This window comes from Furipterus horrens, unplaced genomic scaffold (genome assembly GCF_987537825.1).
Source record: "Furipterus horrens unplaced genomic scaffold, mFurHor1.1.pri manual_scaffold_6, whole genome shotgun sequence".
Classification (NCBI taxonomy): Eukaryota; Metazoa; Chordata; class Mammalia; order Chiroptera; family Furipteridae; genus Furipterus; species Furipterus horrens.
This window is the reverse complement of record NW_028327176.1, coordinates 43852692-43878146: the sequence shown is the minus strand read 5'-3', so window position 1 is coordinate 43878146 and position 25455 is coordinate 43852692. Positions and strand designations below refer to the sequence as shown.

Below are 25455 nucleotides of genomic sequence, written 5' to 3'. Positions count from 1 at the left end.
GAATCAGTTTCTGAGAGAGATTTTTAATTTTATAGTCCTAGAAATCTTCCAGGAGAGAATAATAATCTTACCGTCAGATCTTAACTTTTATCTAACTTAAATGCAAGAGCCATTCAATTTTTTTTTTTTTAATCCAGATGTCCTAGGAAAGTTTTGCAATGCAGATTTCACAGCATGGCTCCATATAGTATTTAAAATGTTATGAAATATTTTAACTATTTAGTTAAACAAAATAACTCAGTGTATACAAAAATGTGCCAAATCAGCAAGTAATTCAGAGTTAATGACAGATCAATAACATGTATTTTTATAGAAATATAATGATCATGAAGGCATTTCTTGGTGCTAGGACTACAGGGAAGAATAAAACGCTGCTGATAAGTTTTAGAAAACTTATAATCTACTGGGAAAGGTAGACTAAATAAATAAAGGAAATAATATAAGTTAACATAAGCACAGTACTAAATGAGTGATATATGCATGCATGCATTAAGTACTATATTGAGACTTATAAATACCAGCAGTTACTTGTTTCAAGGATGAGAATATGTACATTAATGTCTACTTAATATCCATCAATAATAAGAAATTAGATTGTGGCAGTAATGACACTTCTTTTCTCTTAGCCTAAGTAAGGATGCCTCAAAACTTTTAAAAGCATCATTTTGATGTACTAAACCAGGGTCAGCAAGTTTATCACTGCTTTGAGACCAAATACCTACTAATCAAATACAATATTATTTATCATTAAGCAAAATAATAATAATAATAATAATAATAATAAAGTCCTCATAAAACCCTAAACACAGTCCAGTTTCATAGTTCCCTAGATAACCACCACTAATCAACCAGAATAAGCACTTAGATGAAACATAGTTCCCATGCAAGTTTTAAGGCATCATTTTAAGAACATAAGCACAATATAGGCATAGTCTACTCATTTGATTTCAGTGCATATATTAGCCATAACGTATATGTATGAGGAATAATTGGTACTTATTTACTATTTTGAAGTTTGGTTATTGTATTCTATAGAATTTTTAGTATTTTAAGTTATGATTGTTTTAAGTATTTCTCTTTTTAGTGAGGATGTTAAAAGATGCTGTTAATAATTTTTGTGAAGTTCTTTTCTTCGATTTTAAGATAATTCAATTTGTGATCTTTTATTTTAGAAGGAGAAATAAGAGAAGACTGCTCAGAGCAGGTAAAACACTTTCTATTATTGCTTCTTATTAGACCTTAAATTCCAAGAGAAAAGCATACTGTATGTGATTATTTTGAACTCAGGAAAAGCTGCGTCCTGATATATGCTAAGTGGAAACATCTATCTAGAAAACTATTCAGCTTTTCAGTATTTTAAAGTTGTAATTATGAAAATATTTATTTTTGAAAAAAAATTGTTTTTATGGACTATGTACAAATGAAATATGTCTGAAAATTACATCAAAATAAGCCAGTGAGGAGAAAGGAGGGATATAGATGAATTTAAGTCACCATGAGTTGATAATTGATGAAGGTGGGTGGTGGGTAATATAGCAATTTACATATGCCATTCTCTATACTTTGGTACATTTGAAATTATCCCAAATTATAAGTTTAAAAACAAAAGGTTTATAATGGCAAAGTTATCCAATTCATTTTATTACATTTATATGTAATATTAATAAGTAATGCATGTGAGGTCCCTCTCCATATTCTGCTGCTGACATTACATCAAAGTTCATTTTGAGAGGAGATATCAATGCCCTGTTAGACCAATTTCAGAAAGCTTAGGTATAAGTCAGAGAAAGCCTCATCACTTTATGAAAAGCCCACAGTGGATTTTAGTAACTGATTCATTATGAGACTTGAGTTTGAATGATAGTTCCACAATTACTAGCATGAAAACTTGGGAAAAATCATTTAATCTCTGTAAGCCTCAACTTCCTCATCTGCAAAACAGAGATACTGCCACATTCCCCATAGGATTTTTATGAAACTGCTGTGAGCATGTATGTGGTAGGACTTTGTTAATTATATGGAACCATACTACTACTACTATCACTACTACTACTACTACTACTACTACTACTACTACTAATTATCAACATCATTGCTTTAGTCTTCGTTATGGACATATCTATATTGAAAATAAAACTTTTTAAAATTATTGATTTGGAGGGAAATACTCCATATTATTATTGAATGTATATGCATAATAATCTGCATTTAATTTGCTAAAGCTTAAAGAAACAACATAAATTTTATATATTTTAAGATAGCTTATTTTTTAGAACACGTGTTAAAGAAGAAAACTGTATCCTGTCAAAACTTTACAGATACACAAGTGTACATGATATCCAATAAAGAAATTGACTTCCCAAGCATCTTTCTGGAAGAGTAATACAGAACAAGAGAAACATCAGTTACATAGAATGATTATCGTAACCTAATTGGCTGCAAGTGTTTGAGTTCAGATACTAATATAGCTTAAGTTCAGATTAGCACTGACTCACATGTACTTTATGTTCAGCCTTATGGTTTCTTGTTTAGAAATTATTAAGTACATACATTTCAAGTACAGATTTTAAAAACCTATCATTTGCTTCCAAAGGATTTTCTCATTCAGAAGTGCCATGCCCTATATTTTAAAGTAGGATTTTGTGTGTTTTGTATAATTTTCTGTTAATAACTTTTCAGTATATGTCTCTTTATCAACTATTTATCAACTTTAATGAACTGAATACTTTCAATAAGAAATAATTCTAAAATAAAGTAATTAATGCTAATATTTATCAAGTGCTTATTATCTGACCAGCACTGATCTTAGTACTTCAAATATTTTAAATCAGTTAATTCTCACAACAACCCTATTAGGTAGATACTTCTATTAGCTTCCTTTTATAGGCCCAGGCACAGAAATTAAGTAACTTGCCCACAGTCACACAGCTTGTATGTTGTGTTGCTAGAATTCAAACCCAAACACTCTGGCTCTACACCAGAGTTTATCAACCTCAGAGCACTTGACATTTAGAGCTGGATAATTTTGTGACAACAAAATAACGTATCCAGACATTGCCAAGTGTCTCCTTGGCGAAGGGGGAAATCATGAATAGTTAAAATGGTTAAGTTTACATTAGTATATTTCACCACAATTTTTAAAATAATTAAACGCAAAAGAAAGAAATGAAGCCAGTAGAAGTATGTATAACTAGCTCTAGGGAAGATTTTAGGAGGGATTTGTGGAAATGACAAAAGCTGAGAGAAAGAATTTGATTTCTATATTAAACTTATTAGATAATTTTTAAATTTTTATTGTATTTACTGGAGTGACATTGGTTAATAAAATTATATATAGGTAGCAAGTGTAAAATTCTATAATAAAATCATCTGTGTATTGCATTGTGTGTTCACCACCCAAAGTCAAGTCTCCTTCCTTCTACATATATTTAACTCGCTTTGCCCTCTTCTGTCTCTACCTTCTCCGCCAACTGCTTTTTCCTTTTGTTATCACCACACTGTTGTTTATATCTATGAGTTTTTGTTTTTCTTTTTTGTTGTCCTCAGTTTTACATCGCACAAGTGAGTGAAATCATATGGTTCTCGACTTTCTCTGTCTGAATTATTTCACTTACCATGATATTCTCAAGGTGGCAATATTTCATCTTATTTGGCTGAGTAGTATTCCATTGTACATATATGTACTATATATTGTTTATCCAATCATCTATCAAAGGACACCTCAGTTGTTTCTATGTCTTGGCCACTGTGAATACAGGGGTACAAATATGTTTGCAAATAAATGTTTTTAATTTTTTTGAGTAGATACCTAGGAGATGTTGCAGGGTCATATGATATCTGTATTCTTAATTTTTTGAGGAACCTCCATACTGTTTTCCATACTGGTTGTAACAGTTTACATTCCCACTAGTACTGATTGAAGGGACCTTTTTCTCCACAACCTCTCCAACACTTACTATTAGTCTTTCTGATAATAGCCATTCTAACAGAAGTAAGGTGGTATCTCATTGTGGTTTTGATTTGCATTTCCCTAACAGCTAATGAAGTTGAGCATCTTTTCATATATCTTTTGGCCATTTGTATGTCCTCATGGGTGAAGGGTCTGTTCAGGTCCTCTGCCCATTTTTTAATTGGATTGTTTGTTTTATCATTGTTTAGTTGTATGAGTTCTTTATATATCTTGGATGTTAATCTTGTCAGAGCTGTTGTTTGCAAATATCTTCTCCCCTTCAGTTGGTTGCCTTTTTGTTTTGTCGATGGTTTATTTTGCTGTGTAGAAGCTTTTTAGTTTGATGTAGTCCCATTCATTTATTTTGGTTTTTAAATACTTCCCTTGACTTTTCAGTCAAATTCATAAAATCCTCTTTAAGACCAATGTCCATAAGTTCAGTACCTATGTTGATTTCTTTGTTTTTTATTGTTTCAGGTCCTATATTTAGGTTTTTGATCCATTTTGAGTTAATTTTTATGTAGTGTATGGTGACAAACAGCAGTCTGGTTTCATTCTTTTGTGTGTGGCATTCTAATTCTCCCAGCACCATTTATTGAAGAGGTTTTCTTTTCTTCTTTGTATGTTTTTGGCTCCTTCATCAAAAATTATTTGCCCGTTTATATGTGGGTTTATTTCTGGGCTCTCAGTTCTATTCCATTGATCTGTGGATAAATTTTAAAGAGGCAAACTTGGGCTTGCATGTTGAAATTAGTTTCTAGGCATGGAGCATACCTCTTATTCCCTACCACTGACTTTGATCATAAAGTTATAAATGATGTAGTTGTATATCTACATTGTCTTGCCTGAACTACCCATTGGTATACTGTCTAGAAAAAATCTTAGACTTGGAAATGGTTGGGAACCCATTTTTTTTTTATGTAGAATTATGAAAGTTATAGCAATGTGCTGCTTATATTGTTCTTTTGGTCATTATTGTCACCTAGGAGAGAAAAGTACAAGCATATATATATCCCCACTATTTATATATTGGCAGTTATCTTCATTTATAAAGAACACTGTATATAACTGAAGTATACAATTTCTAAAAGTGTGATTAAAAATTTTTTTTCTTTTATCGATTCCAGAGAGAGGGGAAAGGATGGAGAAAGAGAGGGAGCAAAACATCGATATGAGAGAGAAACATCCATCGGTTGCCTTTTGTTTGCACCCCAAATGGAAACTAAACCTGCAACCCAGGCATGCATCCTGACTGGAGATCAAACCCATGACATTTAAGTTTGTGGGACAATGCCAAACCAAATGAGCCACACTGGGAAAGGCTAAAAGTGTGATTTAAAAGTAACAATTCTGTGTCATTGATACTTTTATCATAAAGTTTATTAACCTACATCTTGAGCTATTTGTTCACATGGATAAATAATAAACTATTCTTATACTTATTTCTTTCATATAAGAATTTTTTAAAAAATATTTTAAATGTGTCAACATATTTCTTGAAGAGAGTTAGATAAACAAGTAGGTAAAAAACAAAGTGTTAGCACAACCATAATACAGTGCTCATTCTTCATAGATATGAACCAATTTATGTTAGTATTTATGACCTATCTACTTTCTGAAAGATTTGGGGCAGTTCACAAGATTATTTTGCATAGAATATCTAAAATAAAATTACTCAAAGGAAAGTCAAAAGTTGCAAAGTAAGAGATGTTTTATACAAATTAAAACTGAGTTTAACTCTGAATTTGGGGAGGCTAAGGCAAAAAAAAAAGGGAAATAGATTTACTTTTGAAGGCATAATAGTATAATAGAAAGAATGCAGGATTTGTAGGCAACTATCTCAGTTCCAATATTGTGCAACTTCTTCTTCACTGCCACATATTTCTTTATACCTATTTCCTTATCTGTAAAATGGGAATAATTATGTTTAATAACATCAGAGGATAGTTATGTCAAATTAGGTAACGTGAAAGCATTTTGTGAACTCCAAAACACTGCTCATTACTATCGCTCTTACTGGCTTAATTTTTTTTAATAGTAAATTCATCTGGGTAGAAACATTTCTTGCACTCAATTCACACTCAAGAATGCTTGTGTTAGAAAACTGAAAAACAAACTAAACAGGTCTTCAAGTAGTGTTTTGAAAAAGACATAAATCCTATTTACATAGAACTTTTTATTCTAAATCTTCAATAAAATCTAAGGGAATTACACTGAATCATAATTCAGTGAAGGCATTTCTATGGAAAGATAAAATATGTTTGTTCTAAGTACATTCCTTTCTGATGGTTTACTTAACACAGAGGAAGTTGGAAAGTTACAGATAATTAACTTATTTATAAAGCTGTCTCTTATAAGGACCAAAAGCCTGAAGCCAACCTTTGGCAAGTGCTAGATGTTAGTCAATTTGACATTTCATTTTCTAGAAAGAACCTCAACACCAAAACTCTGGAATATTGATTAAAAAGAAATCCCCACATAATCCCAAATATGCAAAGCACAAGGTTAATATTCAATGGCAATACTTGAAAACTGGACAACTTGCTCAGGAAAGCATCTCCTGTCACATGGGTGGGCTGCTGGCATGCCTATAAACAAGAGCCTTAAATGACAGGAACAGGCAATCAATCATAGGAGGTGATTATAAATGCTGCCTGTGGAATACATGTTATTAGTATATTTAAAAAGCTGAGGTGAAAAAAGCACTTCAAAGGGAAATAATTAAATTCTAATCCCAGATCTTCCAGTAAATGAGTGACTGGACAAAACACTTAACCCATATGCACCTCAGTTTCTGCATCAACAAAATGAAACAATTTCAGATTAAGAAACTTAAAAATTTCTTCTATCTCTAAAGTAGTATACTTCTGGGATTTAATTATTATTGAACCAAATTGAGAACTTTATAAAAGACCATTAACAACACATGGGAAAACGTAATAAAGAATGTCTATATTAAATGCACAACAGGTCAAAATTCAGTTTGTAGCAAAGCAAACCCTAACTTGTCTGCAGAATTTGCTTATGAAAGTCTGGGTACATTTAAAACATTAGGTAACAGCGATAGGGTATGAGGAGGCAAGAACATAAAATGAGGTAAGGATAGCCTATTCAGTAAATGGTGTTGGGAAAAATTGAACAAATACGTGCAAAGAAATAGACCACTTACACCACACACAAGAATAAATTCAAAATGGAGTAAAGATTTAAATGTAAGACTCAAAACCATAAAAATCCTAGAAGAAAACAGAGGCAGTAAAATCTCATACATTTCCGTAGCAATATTTTTCTGATGTTTCTCCCAAGGCAAAGGAAACAAAAGAAAAAATAAACGAAACTACACCAAACTAAAAAGTTTTTGTACAGCAAAGGAAACCAACAAAAATGAAGACAACCCACTGAATGAAAGAACATATTTGCCAATAATACATTAGATAAGGAGTTAACACCTCAAATTTATAAAGAACTTAAACAACTCAACATAAAAAAGCAAACAATCCAATTAAAAAATGGGTAAATGACCTGAATAGACACTCCTCCACAGGGGACATACAGATAGGTGCTCAACATCACTAATCATCAGAGAAGTGCAAATTGAAACCACAATGAGTTATCCCCTCACACCTGTCAGAATGGCCATCATTAATAAATCAATGAACAAGTGCTGGTGAGGATGTGGAGAAAAGGGAACTCTCATGCACTGTTGGTAGGAATGCATATTGGTGCAACCACTATGGAAAACAGTATGGAGCTTCCTTAAAATTTTTTAAATGGAACTGCCTTATGATGTGGAGCTCCCACATCTCAGAATATATCTGAAAAAAACCAAAATACTGATTCTAAAGAATACATTCTATGTTAATTGCAGCATTATTTACAGTAGCCAAGATTTGGAAGCAGCCCAAGTGCTCATCAGTAGAGGAGTGGATAAAAAGTGTGGTACATTTACAAAATGGACTACTACTCAACCGGAAAAAAGAAAAAGGAAATCTTACATCTTGTGACAGCATGGATGAACCTGAAGGTTGAAATAAGCCAGTCAGAGAAAGACATTTACCATATGACTTCACTTATATGTGGCATATAATGAAGATAAACAACAACAACGACAAAAAATAGAAACAAAGGCCTGTATACATAACAGACCAACGGCTGTCAGAGGAGACTTTTACTTTGGGTGAAAAAAGTGAAAGTATTAAGATAAAAACTCTTAGACATAGACACAGGCAACAGTATGATAATTACCACAGGGAAAGGAGTGATAAATGGTGACGGAAGGAAACTTGATTTTGGGTGGTGAACACACAATACAATATACAGATGATGTATTCAATATTATAGAATTGTACACTGGAAAAAAATTATATATATAATTTTATTAACCAATGTCACCCAATAAAGTCAAATTTATTAAATAAATAAATATATTTTTAAAATAAAGTGACCAGCTATCACCCAATATTAGGTAACAGCAATAGGGTGTGGCTCAGAGAATACACTTAACTATATGTAGAACTCAAATGAGGGACTGGGAAAAACCCCTTTGTTGCATTAAATTATTACATGAATTAACATGTTGCCATTCAGTCAAGGGTAAGTAGTATCAGCACTTACTAAAATAAAAATAAGCCTCCACTGAAAGCACAACTTCCTATTACCAAACAAAATAACCTCCTCCCAAACTAGGGAAGAAACAAAAGTACCAATTCTATACTGTTTATCCAGAGTCCTAAAGTTTCATAAATTTTGGTTCAATAATTCTACTGCTACAGCTCTATACCAAGAAATAATCCTAAACACAGAAAAAACTTCGTGCCTAAGAATATCAATCATTGGGTTATATATAAAAAAGAAGAAGTTGGAAATATAATAAGTTTAACAAAAAAGAGGAATGGTTAAGGAGCACCATAGTATTGACATTTAATGGCATAAAATGTAGCCATTAAAAACAAAAACTATGTGGAAGCATTGAAGAGTAAAGTACATACAATACAATTTCTGCTGTTTTAAAAACAAATAAAACATATATATGGGGAAAAAGAGATTGGAAATAAATACACATTAAACCATATTTTTCATGACTGGTGGGACTATGGGTACATTTTTGTGCTTTCCTGTTTTCCAAGTTTTATTTAATTAATATACTTTATTTTTAATAATTATTAAATAACTGCATATACAAAATATATTATTTCATTAATCATCAAAATGTTCATACAAAATAAGTAGAGTACAACTCAAGGTTATTTAGCATGAAACAGACTCCCATGGCAATCTTAGAAATGCCCTGGTGTGCTCTTTAAAAACAGGATAGATTTTAAAGAAAATCCTACAAAAGAAAAGATTTTTTTTTTAATCCTGGTAGATCCTTCAGAAGTTAATTCTATGGTTCCTACTCTTTAAAAGGCAAATACTAATGTAGGAGAAGTCTTAAGGCCTGGATAGAAGACACTACAGAACATCAATAATATGGCTGAAACAGATAATATTCCTGGGTATGCAAAATCTGACCTCCAAGCAACAATCGTATCCAGATATTTACCTAGGATGTCTGCTAGTTAGTGATCAAGACCAAAAGTTAAATTTAGATTTCTTGATAACCATTCTAGTGGTGTAAAAACTAGACTTTAGTATAGTAGCTTATAAGCTGTGAGTTGCAGCTTATGTTTTTTTTAAATACCAGTGCTTATATAAATGATTTTTTGTCATCGAATTAAAAGCTAAAAGCCAGTACACACACGCGAGCCTCGGGCACTATTAAATTACTCATTCTTCTTGTTACCTGTTTTTCCAGGTTTTTAAAAAAATGTTTGTGTTCACCAGGATCCACAAGCACTTGCATACATACATGTATCCCTTACTTGCCACCTCCACACTTGGTTGTTTTGTTTTGTTTGTTTTTTTTGAGATACAATGACTTAAAATACTATAATGCAGTGTTTTTCGAAAGGCTTCTCTTAGAAGCAAAAAGAATTTTCAAGGTATAACTTAAGGAATAACTTTTAAGAGAAATGTCTCCAATTATGACATTAGTTTAAGTACAACCACCATCCCTACTCACTTTGCCTTTCCCCTTTACAATTTCAACTCTGAGTAAGTTTTCTCCAAAACTTTCAAAAATGTCCCCACTGTGTTGTTTTTCAAATAATATCACTCACCATTAGTCTTACATTTAAACATCCTCCAGAGACCCAAGATGGTGGAGGAGTAAGTGGAAGCTACACTAACCTCCTCCTAGGACCAGTCTGGAATTACAACTTAATTGTGGAGAAATCACCTGGAATAACCAACTGAACACTAGCTGGAGAGAAGCCTTATAACCATGGACAGACAGAAGAGGCTGTATCATCACAATGTGACTGGTAGGAAGTGCAGAGATGCAAGAGGGCTTGCTGGGCTTCCACAGAAACCAGCTGAAGGGACAGAGAAACATCTCAGGAGCCAGTGGTTCCCCCTGAGAAGGGTGGGGTCTAAACCCCCTAGCTGGGCTTCCCAGCCTACAGCAACAGAGCTGAGAGTAAAACAGCATCCAGCTGTGAAAAGCAAAAAGTCTCAGGGTTTTTTGCTAGCCTGAGAGAAACAGCTGGAGAAAAAGAGCTCTTAAAAGGACCATGTACAAAAATATATTGGCACCCACTTACCCTGGGCACTAGCAGAGGGAGGGCAGAGTGGACTAGAGACACTTAAGGAGAGTTTGGGGTGGTGTCTTGGAGGAGAGAACTGAGGGAGCAGCCAATGGGGTCCCAATGCTGACTTATCCACCATACTGCAGGCAAACCATTCCCCTCCAAGTGGCATCAGCCTGAGCAGAAGTAATAGCCCTGCCCACAGGAATTAATATGCCAAGCCCAGTGGTGCTTAAGCCTCACAGGTGGTCAGAGATTGAATAAATTAACAACTGAAGGAGACAGACAGAGACAGTGGATCTCTGGTAGTCTCAAATAGGCTACCTAGGCCCAGACTGGGACACGATCTGACGTCACCAGGGGCAGCTCCAGGAGGTAAAGAAAGTGCATTTCTACAACAGTATATATAAGACATGGGGGGCAGAGTGACTCTCAGTCAGCCAGAGGAAAGGACCCACCAAAGAGCAACACACAACCAAAACCCAAGTACAACCAAACAGCCCAAATAAATGGCATAAAGGGCATCCCAAGAGCATCAAGTGCAGGAGATCAAGGAGACAGCACCACTGAATCCTACAGGCCTCCTACCACAGAAGATCACACCACGAAGATAGGAAGTCAAAGTAGATTGATCTAAAAAGCTGAAACAAATGAAAGTCATATAAAATGGGGACAAAGAAACAGCCCCACATTGAAAGGAAAGGAGGAATCCCCAGAAAGAGTGCTAAATGAAATAGAGGCAAACAAACTATCAGACATGGAATTCAAAATAATGGTAAAAAGGAAGTTCAATGATCTCAGCGAGCTCAAAGGAAACTACAAAGAACTCCAGGGGAACTATAATACAAATAACTCCAGGGACAAGGAACTTACTGAGAATTACACCAGCATTAAAAAGGACATAGAAACTATCAATAAGAGCCAGGAAGAAATGAAGAATACAATTTCTGAATCGAAGAACACAGTAGAAGTAATAAAAAACAAGCGAGATCAAGCAGAGGATCAAATCAGTAAGCTGGAGGACAATGTAGAAAAAAATTCCCAGACACTGCAACAAAACAAAAAAAGAAAAAGAATGAAGAAGTTTTAAGGGAGCTGTAGGACAACATGAAATATAATAATATTCGTAGCACAGGGATACCAGATGGAGAAGAGGAGAAACAAGGGATAGAAAACCATTTGAAAAAGTAGTGACAGAAATCTTCCCTAACTTGTGAGAGAAAAACTCCCTCAAGTCCAGGAAGCACAAAGGGTCTCAAGGAAGATGACCCCAAAGAGGCCCACTCCAAGACAAATCATAATTAAAATGGCAAAATTCAAAGACAAAGAAAATCCTAAAAGCAAGAGAGAAACAGCTAATAACATACAAGGGAGCTCTGATAAGCCTATCAGCTGATTTCTCAACAGAAACACTACAAGCAAGAAGGGAACGTCAAAAAAAATATTCCAAGCAATGAAAAGCAAAGGCCTACAACTAAAACTACTCTACCCAGCCAGGCTCTCATTCAAAATGGAAGGTAAAATACAGAGTTTCCCAGACAAAAGAAGGCTAAAGAATATATCTCCACCAAATCAGCACTGCAAGAGATACTAAAGTGACTGCTTTAAGAAGATGAAGAAACAGAGAGAGGAACACAGGTACAAACAGGAAAAATCGCAATGAATAAGTACCTATCAATAATAACCTTTAATGTAAATGGATTAAATGCTCCAATCAAAAGACATAGGGTAGCTGAATGGATAAGAAAATATGACCCACATATATGCTGTCTACAAGAGACCCACCTCAGAACAAAAGATCTACATATTGAGTGTTGGCCTGCGAACCAAGTGTCACTGGTTCGATCCCCAGTCAGGGCACATGATTAGGTTGCACATCATGTCACCAAATGGGGGCACGAGTGAGAGGCAGCCACACAGTGATGTTTCCCTCTCTTTCTCCTTTCCCCTCTCTCTAAAAAATAAATAAATAAATAAATAAATAAAAATAAATTAATAAATTATTTTTAAAAAAAGATTTAAAAGATCTACACAGACTGAAAATAAAGGAATGGAAAAAATATTTAAAGCAAACAGACATGAAAAAAATTTGGGGTAGCAATACTTATATCAGACAAAATAGACTTCAAAACAAAAGCCATAAAAGAGGCAAAGAGGGACATTTCATACTTAAGGGAACAATCTATCAAAAAGATATAACCCTTGTAAACATATATGCACCCAACATAGGAGCACCCAAATATATAAGGAAGATCTTGCAGGACTTCAAGAAGGATATTGACAGCAACACACTCATAGTAGGGGATTTTAACAGCCCATTGTCAACAATGGACAGATCTTCCAAGCAAAGAAACACCAAGGATATTGTGGCACTGAACAATACTCTAGAACAAATGGACTTAATTGATATATACAGAACCTTTCATCTCAAAGAAGCAGAATATACGTTCTTTTCAAATGCACATGAAACATATTCAAAGACAGACCACATGGTAGGGCACAGAACAAGCCTCAACAAATTCAAGAAAATTGAGATTATATCAAGCATCTTCTTAGATCACAACAGCTTGAAACTAGAAACCAACCTCAAGGAAAAACCCAAAACCATTCAAATTCATAGAGAATGAATAACATGATATTAAACAATGAAGAGTTAACAATAAGATCAAGGAAGAAATCAAGAAGTTTCTGGAAACAAATAAAAATGAACACATGACAACCCAAAACCTATGGGACACAGCAAAGGCAGTCCTGAGAGTGAAGTTCATAGCAATACAGGCCTACCTAAAAAGGATAGAAGAATTTCAAATAAACAGCCTAACCCTACATCTACAAGAACTCAAGAAACAACAATAAACAAAGACCAGATTGAGGAGAAGGAAGGAAATAATCAAGGGCAGAGCAGAATTAAGTGACACAGAGACTAAAAGAACACATCAAAGGATCAATAAATCCAGGAGCTGGTTCTTAGAAAAGATACACAAAATCGACAAGTTTTTAACCAGACTCATCAAGAAAAAGAGAGGACCCAAATAAATAAAATCAGAAACGAAAGAGGAGAATTCACAACTGATACCACAGAAATACAAAGGATTTTAAGAAATTACTATGAACAACTATTTGACAAGAAATTTGACAATGTAGGTGAAATGGAGAAATTTGGGGGAACATGTAATCTTCCAAAACCGAATCAAGAAGAAGCAGAAAGCCTGAATAGACTGATAACAACTAGTGAAATTGAAGCAGTAATCAAAACACTCCTGGCACACAAAAGCCCTGGACTGGATGGCTTCACAGGAGAATTTTACCAAACATTTAGGGAAGCACTAATGCCTGTCCTTCTCAAACCATTCCAAAAAAATCCAGGAAGAGGGAAAACTCCCAAATTATTTCTATGAGACCAGTATTATTGTAATACCAAAAGAGGTCAAGACACAACAAAGAAAGAAAACTACAGGCCAACATCGCTGGTGAACATAGATGCTAAAATCCTCAGCAAAATATCAGCAAAGAAGATTCAGCTAAACATTAAAAAGATCATACACCATGATCAAGTGGGATTCATCCCAGGGATGTAAGGATGGTATAACATTGGCAAATCAATAAACATTAATACACCACATAAACAAAATGAAAGAAAAAAATCACATGATCAAATCAAGAGATGCTGTAAAAGCATTTGAAAAAGCACTTATGATAAAAACTCTCAGCAAAGTGGGAACAGAGGGAGCATACCTCAATATAATAAAGGCCATATATGAGAAACTTGCAGTCAACATCATGAACAATGGGCAAAAACTGAAAGCCATACCCCTAAGATCAGGCACAAGACAAGAATGTCCACTCTCTCCACTTCAGTTCAACATAGTTTTGGAAGTTTTAGCCACAGCAATCAGACAAGAAAAAGAAATAAAGGGCATCCAAATTGAAAAGGAGGAAACAAAACTGTCATTGTCTGCAGACAACATGATAGTGTACATAGAAAACCCAACAGGCTCCACCAAAAAACTACTCAACCAAGTGAATTTGGCAAAATAGCAGGATACAAAGGCAATATTCAGAAATTGAAGGCATTTTTGTACACCAAAATGAAATATTAGAGATAGGAATTAGAAAAAAAAAATCCCATTTACTATAGCAACAAGAAAAATAAAGTACTTAGGAAAAAATTTAACCAAGGAGGTAAAAGACCTATACTCGGAAAATTATAGAACGCTGAAGAAAGAAATTAAGAAAGATACAAATAAATGGAAGCATATACCATGTTCATGGATGGAAAGAATCAACATCATTAAAATGTCCATACTACCCAAAGCAAGTTATAGATTCAATACAATCCCTATTAAAATACCAATGACATATTTCACAGATCTAGAACAAATATTTCAAAAATGTATATGGAACCAAAAATGACCCTATATACTCTCAGCAATCTTGAGAAAGAAGAACAAAGTGGGAGGAATCACAATACCTGATATCAAACTATAATAAAAACTAATCAAAACAGTCTGGTACTGGCATAAGAACAGACAAACAGATCAATGGAACAGAATAGAGAGCACAGAAATAAACCTGTGTCTCTATGTTCAATTAATATTTGACAAAGGAGGCAGGAGCATAAAATAGAATAAAAATAGCCTCTTAAACAAATGGTGTTGGGAGAACTGGACAGGGACATGCAAAAAAATGAAACTAGACCACCAATTTACACCATACACCAGAATAAACTCAAGATGACTAAAAGACTTAAATGTAATCTGTAGAAGTCCTAGAGGAAAACATAGGCAGTAAAATTTCAGGTATCACACATAGTAATATTTTCACCAATATATCTACGAGGGCAAGGGAAATAAAGGAAAGAATACACAAATGGGACTGCATCAAACTAAAAAGTTTCTGCTCAGCAAAAGAAAACATCAGCAAGATGAAAAGGGAACCAACCATATGGGAAAATATATTTGACAATGATACCTCAGACAAGGGATTGATCTCCAAAATATATAAAGAAGTTATTCAACTCAACACCAGGAAGACAGACAACCCAATTAAAAAATGGGCAAAGGACCTGAAAAGATACTTCTCCAAAGAGGACATAAAGAGGGCCCATAGGCACATGAAAGAATGCTCAATGTCACTAGCCATCAGAGAGATGCAAATAAAAACCACAATGAGATACTACCTCACACCAGTCAGAATGGCCATCATGAACCAATCAACAAACAACTTGTGCTGGCGAGGATGTGGAGAAAAAGGAACCCTAGTGCAATGCTGATGGGAATGCAGACTGGTGCAGCCACTACGGAAAATAGTATGGAATTTCCTCAAAAAACTAAAAATGGAGCTGCCTTTTGAACCAGCAATTCCATTGCTAGGATTATATCCAAAGAATCCTGAAACACCAATTCAAAAGAATCTATGCACCCCTCTGTTCATAGCAGCACTATTTACAATAGCCAAGTGCCCATCAGTGGATAACTGGATTTAAAAAACTGTGGTACATTTACACAATGGAATACTACACAGCAGAAGGGAAGAAGGAATGCCTACCTTCCACGACAGCATGGATGGAACTTGAGAGTATTATACTTAGTGAAATAAGCCAGGAAGCAAAACACAAATACCACACAATCTCACCCAATACAGGAACCTAATGAAGAAAACAATGAGCAAAATAGAAGCAGAGGCATAGAAACAACAGACAGAATGACAGTGACCAGAGGGGAGGGGGAAGTGGGAGAAGGGGTAAAGGAGGGGAAGGGGCTAGTCAAGGAACTAGTATAAATGACCCATGTACATGAACAATAGGGCAGGGACTGACTATGGGAGTTGGGGGAGATGTGCAGGACAGGGGAGAGCAATGGGGGAAAAACAAGACAAGTGTAATAGAACAACAATAAAAAATAATAATAAATAATAATAATTTTTTAAAATAAATAAACATCCTCCAATTTTGGAATCCTATCATAAAGTCCTTGCTGGGAATGGTGGCTGTAGGGTTCTCTATTTAAGAATCATGTCATCTGTAAAAAGTGACAATTTTACTTCTTCATGCCCAATTTGGATGACTTTTATTTCTCCTGCCTAATTGCTCTGGCTAGGACTTCAAGTACTATGTTGAATAACAGTGGTGAGTGTGAGCATCTTTGTGTTGTTCCTGATATTAGAGAAAAAGCTTTCAGTTTTTCACCATTGAATATAATATTAGCTGAAGGTTTGTCATATATGACCATTTTTTATTGAATGTTTTAATCATAATTGGATGTTGTATCATGTCAGACACTTTTTCTGAATGTCCTGACATGATCATATGATTTTTAACATTTATTCTGTTAACGTGGTGTGTTACACTGATCAATTTGCATATGGTGAACCATCCTTGTACCCCTGGAATGAACCCCACTTGATTGTGATGTGTTTTTTAATATATTGTTGTATTTGATCTGCTATTATTTCACTTAGGATTTTTATATCTGTATAATCAGAGATATTAGTCTGCAGTTTTCTTTTTGTGTATTATCCTTGCCAGGTTTTGGTATCAGGGTTATGTTGGCCTCATAAAATGTGTTAGGAAGTATTGCCTCCTCAGTTTTTTGGAAGAGTTTGAGAAGGACAGGTGTTAAATCTTTGAATGGTTGGTAGAATTCACTAGTGAATCCATCTGGTCCTGGACTTTTACATTTTTGGGAATTTTTGATAATTGTTTCAATTTCCTCACTGTTGATCCATCTATTTAGATTTTCCAGTTCTTCATGATTCAGTCTAGGAAGATTTCTAGGAACTTCCATTTCTTCTAGGTTATTGAATTTGGTGGCATATGGTGTTTCGTAGTACTCTAGTATGGTCTTTTGTATTTCTGTAGTATCTGGTAATACAATGGGATCACCTCACACCTATTAGAATGGCTATTATCAACAAGACTAAGAGTAAGTTTTGGAGAGGTTGTGGAGAAAAAGCAACCCTCGATCACTGCTGTTGGAAATGGAAACTTGTAAAACCACTATAGAAAACAGTATGGAAATTTCTCAAAAATTAGGAATACAGTTACCATATGACCCAGCAACCTCTTTTCTGGGTATCTACCAAAAGAATTTGAAGACATTTATTTGCAAAAATACATGCACCCCTATGTTCACAGTGGCGAAGACATGGAAACACCTGAAGTATTCTTTGATAGATGATTGGATAAAGAATATATGGTATATAATGTACAATGGCTTACTATTCAGCCAAATAAGATGAAATACAACATTTGCAACAATATGGATGGATCTTGAGAATATCATGCTAAGTGAAATAAGTCAGACAGAAAAAGTCAAGAACCATATGATTTCAATCATATGTAGGATATAAAACTGGAAGTAACAAATGAAAAAACAAGAAAAACAAACAAAAACAGACACAGACAACAGCATGGTGGTTTCTAGAAGGGAGGGGCTGGGGGAGCAGTAAAGGGTAAAGAAGGTCAAATACACGGTGAGGGAAGAAGATTTGACTTTGCGTGGTAAACAGACAATGTAATATACAGGTGATACATCATAGAATTGTACACTTGAAACCTATGTCAATTTTATTAACCAATGTCACATCAATAAATTTAATTTAAAAAATTAAAAATCCTTGTAGAGGGAGAAAAAAGAATAAGAAATGGGAAATGGATGAGGTTCCTGTTCGTGTCTCTTTGCAGCTTCATAAAATTTCATACAGGGCTTATAAAAACATTATCTTTTCTTAGGACCATTACCTCAAGAGCCACTATCAACTAGTTAATAAAATATCAAAATTAAGAACTATATGCTATATAGGACCATTTAGAATAGATAGTATTGTAAAATCTAATAGGTGAAACCACAAATGATGACCCACAGTTTGCAGCTTTTCATTGTAGGAATATTCAGATGCTTATAAATTTCAACTAACATCCTGTTCTTCCTTCCTTGTCTTTTATGCTTCATTTATTATTTCTCTTCATTGATTTTTATGAATCCTCTATCAAAATTTTGAGAGTAAGATAGTTTTCCTGTTTACTTACATAATACATTTTAAACTATTTTGTTTCAGTTTTTAAATATTTAAATTAAAATATAAATATTAAGTCAATTCTTTTTACTCTGGATAAACATGATTTTAATTATTTTTATTTGTTTACTTTCAGGAAATTGGAGATGGTGGTTCTCTAAGAATGGTTCACTTGGTTTGGTGTAAATAATATGAAATTTGTGTTTTATTGGCTAAAACCTCCCTGTATGGACTAAAAAGAGGGAAGACTATAAACCAGTTGAGTTTAAATTTAGAGTGTTTTTGCCCTGACTGGTGTGGCTCAGTTGGTTTGGCATCATCCCACAAACCAAAAGGTTGTGGCTTTGATTCCCCTGATGCTTCTCTCTCACATCAATGTTTTTTTCCCTCTCCTTCTCCCTCACTTACCCTCTCTCTAAGAAAATTAATTTTTAAAAATAAATTGAATGTTTCGAATGTCAAGTTTTAGTCATTTCAAAAACATGTAGCATAATGGCAAAGTAATCCTAAGTAAAAGTGTGTAATTTTTTTCAATATTGTAAAATTTTAGAAGGTTCTTAAATCATTAATTATTTGGTGCTTTGAAAGTAGAATACTCAAACTTGGTTTTGCAAATATTTTAAACATTTCCTCTTGTGATCTTGTTTATGTTATTAACTTGCATTATGAAGTATTAAGCAAATATAAAGTATTAAGCAAAACTTTCAGCCCAGACCCATTGTTGGGAGACAATTTCCTATGGGTGTTTTGAATTACTGCTATGAGGCACTGATTTTCCCTTGGAACAAGATACTGTCTCTTTCTGGAGCAAAGGGCAGGCATGCTTACTGCCAGTTATAAAAGATCTGAGTTCCCTAAGCTCAGAATTCCTATCCTTTAACAGTCCACTGAGTGTGAAAATGTCATCTATTCCTCTTTACATCATGCTGCAGGAGTGGGGCTCAGGAACTCAACCTCCCCTAAAATAGTACTTTAGATACTATTATTGTGAGAAATCAAGTGTCCTTTATCTCTAAGGAGTCCATGTGTTACACCAGCATGAAACTAGTTTGATAACATGTTTGCAAGTAAGGTAAAAATCTCAGACCCTTCAAAGTTCTTGACACCCATTCATTAGTAGAAAGCATATATTTTACAATTGTAAAAGTCTATAATAGGGTGGGGAGGGGGGATAAGGGGACTAAATGTTAATGGAAAAAATACAATAAAATTTAAATTTTCAAAAAGTAAAACTCAAATTCCATTTTTCAATTTGCTACTGCTCTGGAAAAGTTTTATTAACACATAGTATGTGAGCCATACTAAAAAGAGATGAACAAATTTTCATTTTACTTTTCCAATCCCTCTTATCATATTAATCAAGTTATCTATTTTTTAAAGAAAAAATTGTATTGAGAAAGATACAGTTTTTGTCAAGATGGCAATATTTTCTTCAGATTTCCTAGTAAATAGTCATTAGCCATAAATATGAGACACATTTCCTGATCTACCATACCTTTTTGTTTATTTGACTACTATCTTCTTCAACCAGGTGAGAGTCTAGTAGAAAAGTTCAGTACTATTTCCAGGCCCTGTGTGAGTAGACCATAGCTAAAAAGTAAAAAATGAGATATTAAGATAAAATATGAATATAAATAAAACTATTTTGTTCTGTATAATAAGTTTGCCAGCTGTCTTGGTGAAAATTAAACAACACCTAGTTCTTAAATAAATTGCCCATTTTCCCACTTTACATGCCTCTAGAAAAATTAACTCATATATATAGAATACCAAGTTTAGATAGTAGTAAAATATATTATGCATGAGATCTTTGACAATATCCATGGCTTATAAATGCTGTGTTTTCCAAATTCTGTGAACCTGGCAGTGTTCATTAATATTCTAATAAATTAGTATTCATGTTCTGCTACAGACTGGCAGGATTATGAATGAGCTACCAGAGCTCTAAAATGAGAACAGTGGCATAGACAAGAATAGTTAGGTGGCATCTGCGCTTGCACTGACAGGTTCACAGTTTCTCCTTTAGGAGTAGGTCCATAGGCTTTTTCAACTATTCTCCAAGATTTCCAGACCCCAAATAGTTCCATAATAATTCATATTAGCTATGACATTGTGCCTGATTACTAGAATAAACTATGTTTGGAATACCTATTATCTAAATGGTTTGGGTTCATTAAGAAGTCAAATAACCAAAACTGGTATTATACTTGCACTGTCCTGCTCTGTCTGCCTGGAATCATCCATTTGTCTAGTATATCCATGCTGTATAGTAAGTCTTAATATTGTCAATAGCTTATACGACTTTAAGTGAAACAATATATAAGAAAACCACTTTTACCATAGGCTTATTAATGTAAACAAGAGTTAAGTTCCTGTCACATCTTATCAATATTATAATGAAATGATGTTAAATGACATTATTTAAGGACCTGCTATATACAAGGGAGTCAAAAGTAGGTTTACAGTTGTGAGTACACAAAGGACAGTTTATTCTTGTATTACTATTTATTATTGTCTTATTTTCCATACCAACAACTGTAAATCTACTTTTTCCCCTCCCTGTACACTTCCTACCCATTAATCACTTAGCAGCTATCTCAGTTATCAGATTGACTGTCACAGCATCTGAGTGCTTTTGTTCAAATAACCCTTATTTTAAGTAATGATGGCCCCAAAGCCCAAGAGTAGTGATGTTGGCAATTCCAATGTGCCTACGAAAAGCCATAAAGTGCTTTGTTTAAGTTAAAAGGTGAAAGAAAGTTCTTGTCTTAAAAAGGAAAGAAAAAAAATTACATGCTGAGGTTGCTAAGATCTATGGTAAGAATAAATCTACCTGTGAATTTGTTAAGAAGGAAAAAAATTCGTGTTAGTTTGGCTGTCACACATCAAGCTGTAGAAGTTATGGCCACAGTGAGTGATAAGTGTTTAGTTAAGATGGAAAGGCATTAAATTTATGAATGGAAGACTTGAATAGAAAACGTGTTCTGATTGATGGTAATGTGTTACACTAGAAAGCTTTGACTCTATTATAGGAAGACTTAATCAAGGGATCTCCTTCAACAAATGACATCAAGCCATTACTGCAAGTAAGTGATGGTGACAGATTCAGGAATAGGTTTGGGAAGAATAATATCAAAATTATTGGAGAGGCTGCATCTGCTGATAAAGAAGTTACTGCCATATTTCCATCAGAGTTGAAGAACCTGATTAGGATCTGGCACTCATCTGTGCTTTCTGTCACCCACAGGGGGTCTTGGAACATATCCCTCATGGATAAGTGGGACTACTGTCTTTTAATAATCTAGAAATATAACCCCAATTAAATAACCACCAATTTGCTTTTTTAAAAGTCATGTAAGTTAAAATACAGTTCTTTAAAACTTTAGATTTTAATTTTGCTTCAACAATCTTTTTCAATATTCTATACTTACAATATCAGCTTTCAAAGGAAGCAGTATACTCCTTTTCTCTTTCATAATTATTCTAACATAAACTATACCCATGCTTTTCATAAGTTATACAAGTTTATTAGAACTTGTATTTTTAACATTTTTATTAAAACTATTTTATTTAAGGCCCTGGCCAGTTAGCTCAGTTGGTTAGAGTGTCGTCCCAATATATCAAGGTTGCAAGTTTGCTCTCTGGTCAGGGCACACACAGAAGGCAACCAATTAATGAAATGCATAAGTAAGTGGAACAACAAACTAATGTCTCTCTCTCTCTTTCGCTCTCTTTCTTCCCCACCTTCCTCTCCTTCTCTCTCTCAAAAAAAAATCAATAAATTAATTAAATGAAATTTTAAAAACTAAATAAAACAATTTTAAGTCATTATTTCTACTCTATCACTCAACTATGTATATAAAATGACAGTTTGAAAATGTTTTCATACAACCTCATATGAGGAAAAATTTCCTTAAATATTCCTTAACTATACATTAATTTCAAACCATAATCCCTATAACAGCTATCTTCATTTTTCATGCTCCATTTTAACATTCACCTATATATATATCATTGTTACCTATTTCACTCAAAAACATACTCATAAGCAAATAAAACAATGTTCTTATAGAATTAACCATTTTGTTTAAATGTAAAAGTTTGTCTGTACTTACATGATGAGGAAATTAAGAGTTTAAAAGAAACATTAAAACTTTTATGTGAAAATAAAAATATCTATATAAACTGAGTTATCCCAATAAAGTGGGAAGAATCCAAATAATATTTGATGGCACTATTTCACCACATAAACCATCAGAGACACCTTTTCCATGAATCCCTATGAAAGTCTGAGAAAAACATGTTTATGAAGTTTATTTAAATTTTGGAGAAGTACACAACAACCAGTCAAGAAGCATGTCATTCATCCTGCATAAAATAACTTATCCATTGAGCTTTTTTGCTGAATTGCATCCATATTTCTGTCAGTTCAAGTGATGATCTATATTTGAGGGATTAATCTGACACAAGACAGTGAAGCTTAATCCTTCAGTATATCATAATCTTCTCTGCATGCTAAGAGGATCTCAAATTTTAAAATTAAACAGGAAGCAATACTATAAATGTACATAGAACAAGAATGATTTTCCTAAAATCATTAGGTTTTAATGTCTATGTAACATGAATGACTTATTTATTTAATAATGTCAAAAATGTCCAAAACTATCTTATGTAACATGAAGTTCTTTATTTACAAATGTTAAATAAATGTCATATATTAATTTTTATGAGGTGGAAGTAAAGTCTTTATTTGATAACATTTTATACAAAATAAAAAGTCAAATCTTAAATACAGAGATTCATTTGTTGGGGGGGGGTTCTATCTAGAAATCAGCATGTTCTCTCATTTGTGATCACTTAATAAAGTTGCCACTATCAAGTAAGGAGAGATGTGCTCACATAATTCACGAGTAGATTGAAAGACATTGTCAGACTAAAAAGAAAATCCCTTGCTCTACTCTGTAAATATTCACATTTTATATATATATATATATATATATATATATATATATATACATATATATATATATATAAAGTTTCTCATTATATATACAAGAGATACCAATAATTTCTTCTTTGAAAACCTGCCCTGCTCATAACCCTGAAAGGAATAGATCCCTTGTGCTATTTCATCCTACCCCTTCACTCCCAACCCTACCTCCAGAACACAACTGACTGAAGCAAGTACTCTCTCCTGGGGATTTGGAATTGGAACATGGAAGCTGAATTGTGAGAAGAAGAGCCAGAAGTCATGTAGACTCTAGGTCTTAGGCTATCATTTTGAGATGGTCATGATAAGGCCATGTGCAAGTGAATGTGTGGACAGGAAAGTCACTTTATAATGAATTAGATGCAATAGAGAAGCAAACATGCAGAAAAATGTCAAAAAGCCAGCTGATTCCAGAGACCTGTCTCCTAAAGGCTGCCAACAATTAAATAAAATGAAATGCCCTTCTATGATATCAACTCTCCCCACCCTTTTATTTGAAACTCTTGAATGGCTTTCTGCTTTTACAACCAAACATTCCTTGATTATGAAAATGACTCACAAAACATTTCATATACAGAGTTTTAGGAAATAATCAAGAACTTCCAAAAACATAATAGAATGAAGAAACAAATTCTTTCAGATTTCCTTTAAAATATCTAAGGACTAATGATTTTTCAATAGTGAGAAGGCATGAGAGAAATGACACCAGTAAATATTGTCTTCTATGCCTCAACAATTGGCCGTGAGGCACTCAAGCTATGAAATTTCCTCAGCCCATGAGACATTTTTATTCTTATTCTTAGAGGATGTTAATGTCGAGATTCAATTTGAGTATCTATGTATCGCCTCCACTTCAGTGCGATTTCATTTTTTAAATCTCTGAATCTTAGATTATTTTATTCTTTCTATTGTTTGGACATACAATAGTGCCCTCTTATCTGCAATTTTGCTTTCCACAGTCAGTTATGTGCATTCAACTTCAGTCCAAACATATTAAATGAAAAATCCCAGAAATAAACAATTCATAAATTTTAAACCACACATTGTTCTGACAGGAGTGATGAAATCTCATGCCATCACACTCCATGCCACCTGGGAAGTGAATCATCTCTGTCTTGTGTGTCCACACTGTACACGCTACCCACTTACTGGACAACTGCATTATCAGATTGACCGTTGTGTATCACAGTGCTGTGTTCAGTAACCCTTGTTTTACTTAATGGTCCCGAAGCATAAGAGCAGCGGTGCTGGCAATTTGGATATGCAATCAATTGCCAAAGAGAAGCCATAAAGTGCTTCTTTTAAGTAAAAAGGTGAGCACAGTACATACAATATTTTTAGAGACCACATTCACATAACTTGTATTACAGTATACTGTTATAATTTTTCTTTTTTATTATAGACTATTGTGGTTAATCTCTTTCTGTGCCTAATTTATAAATTAATATTTATCATAGGTATGCATGTATAGGAAAAAACATATTATGTATAGGGTTAAATACTATCTGTGGCTTCAACTTTCACTGGGGACCTTGGAACATATCCCCTGCAAATAACTGGGGACTACGATACATGTTATCTCACTTACTGAAAGGAATGTTGAAATTCTCACCTAGAGGTAGATTTGCCCATTTCTCCTAGCAGTTCTACCATTTTTTGCATCATGTATTTAAAGCTCTATTGTTAGGTGCATTGATATTTATAACTGATGAGTCTTCTTGGTCCTTTATCATTATATAATATCCCTGGTAATTTTCCTTGCTCTGAAGTCTACTTTGATATTAATATGGCCACTCTTAAGTATTTTATTTGTATTTACATAGTATATCTTTTTCTATCCCTTTAATCTGACCATACATTATATTTAAAGTGGG

General features: G+C 33.9%; 1 protein-coding gene across 4 annotated transcripts in view; it reads left to right on the top strand.

Annotated features, from left to right (window-relative positions):
- The window catches only part of WDPCP (WD repeat containing planar cell polarity effector), a 348783-nt gene extending 343423 nt beyond the window's left edge, over positions 1–5360 (top strand). Inside the window, exons 16-17 of one of the 4 annotated variants that reach the window (XM_090281375.1) lie at positions 1173–1204; positions 5077–5360. In XM_090281375.1, coding sequence (XP_090137501.1) covers positions 1173–1204; positions 5077–5201 — 157 coding nt within the window. In that variant the 3' untranslated portion in view covers positions 5202–5360. The remainder of the gene's footprint in view (positions 1–1172; positions 1205–5076) is intronic. The other 3 variants (XM_090281376.1, XM_090281373.1, XM_090281371.1) reach the window with 3 other exon arrangements.
- The last annotated feature ends 20095 nt before the right edge of the window (positions 5361–25455 follow it).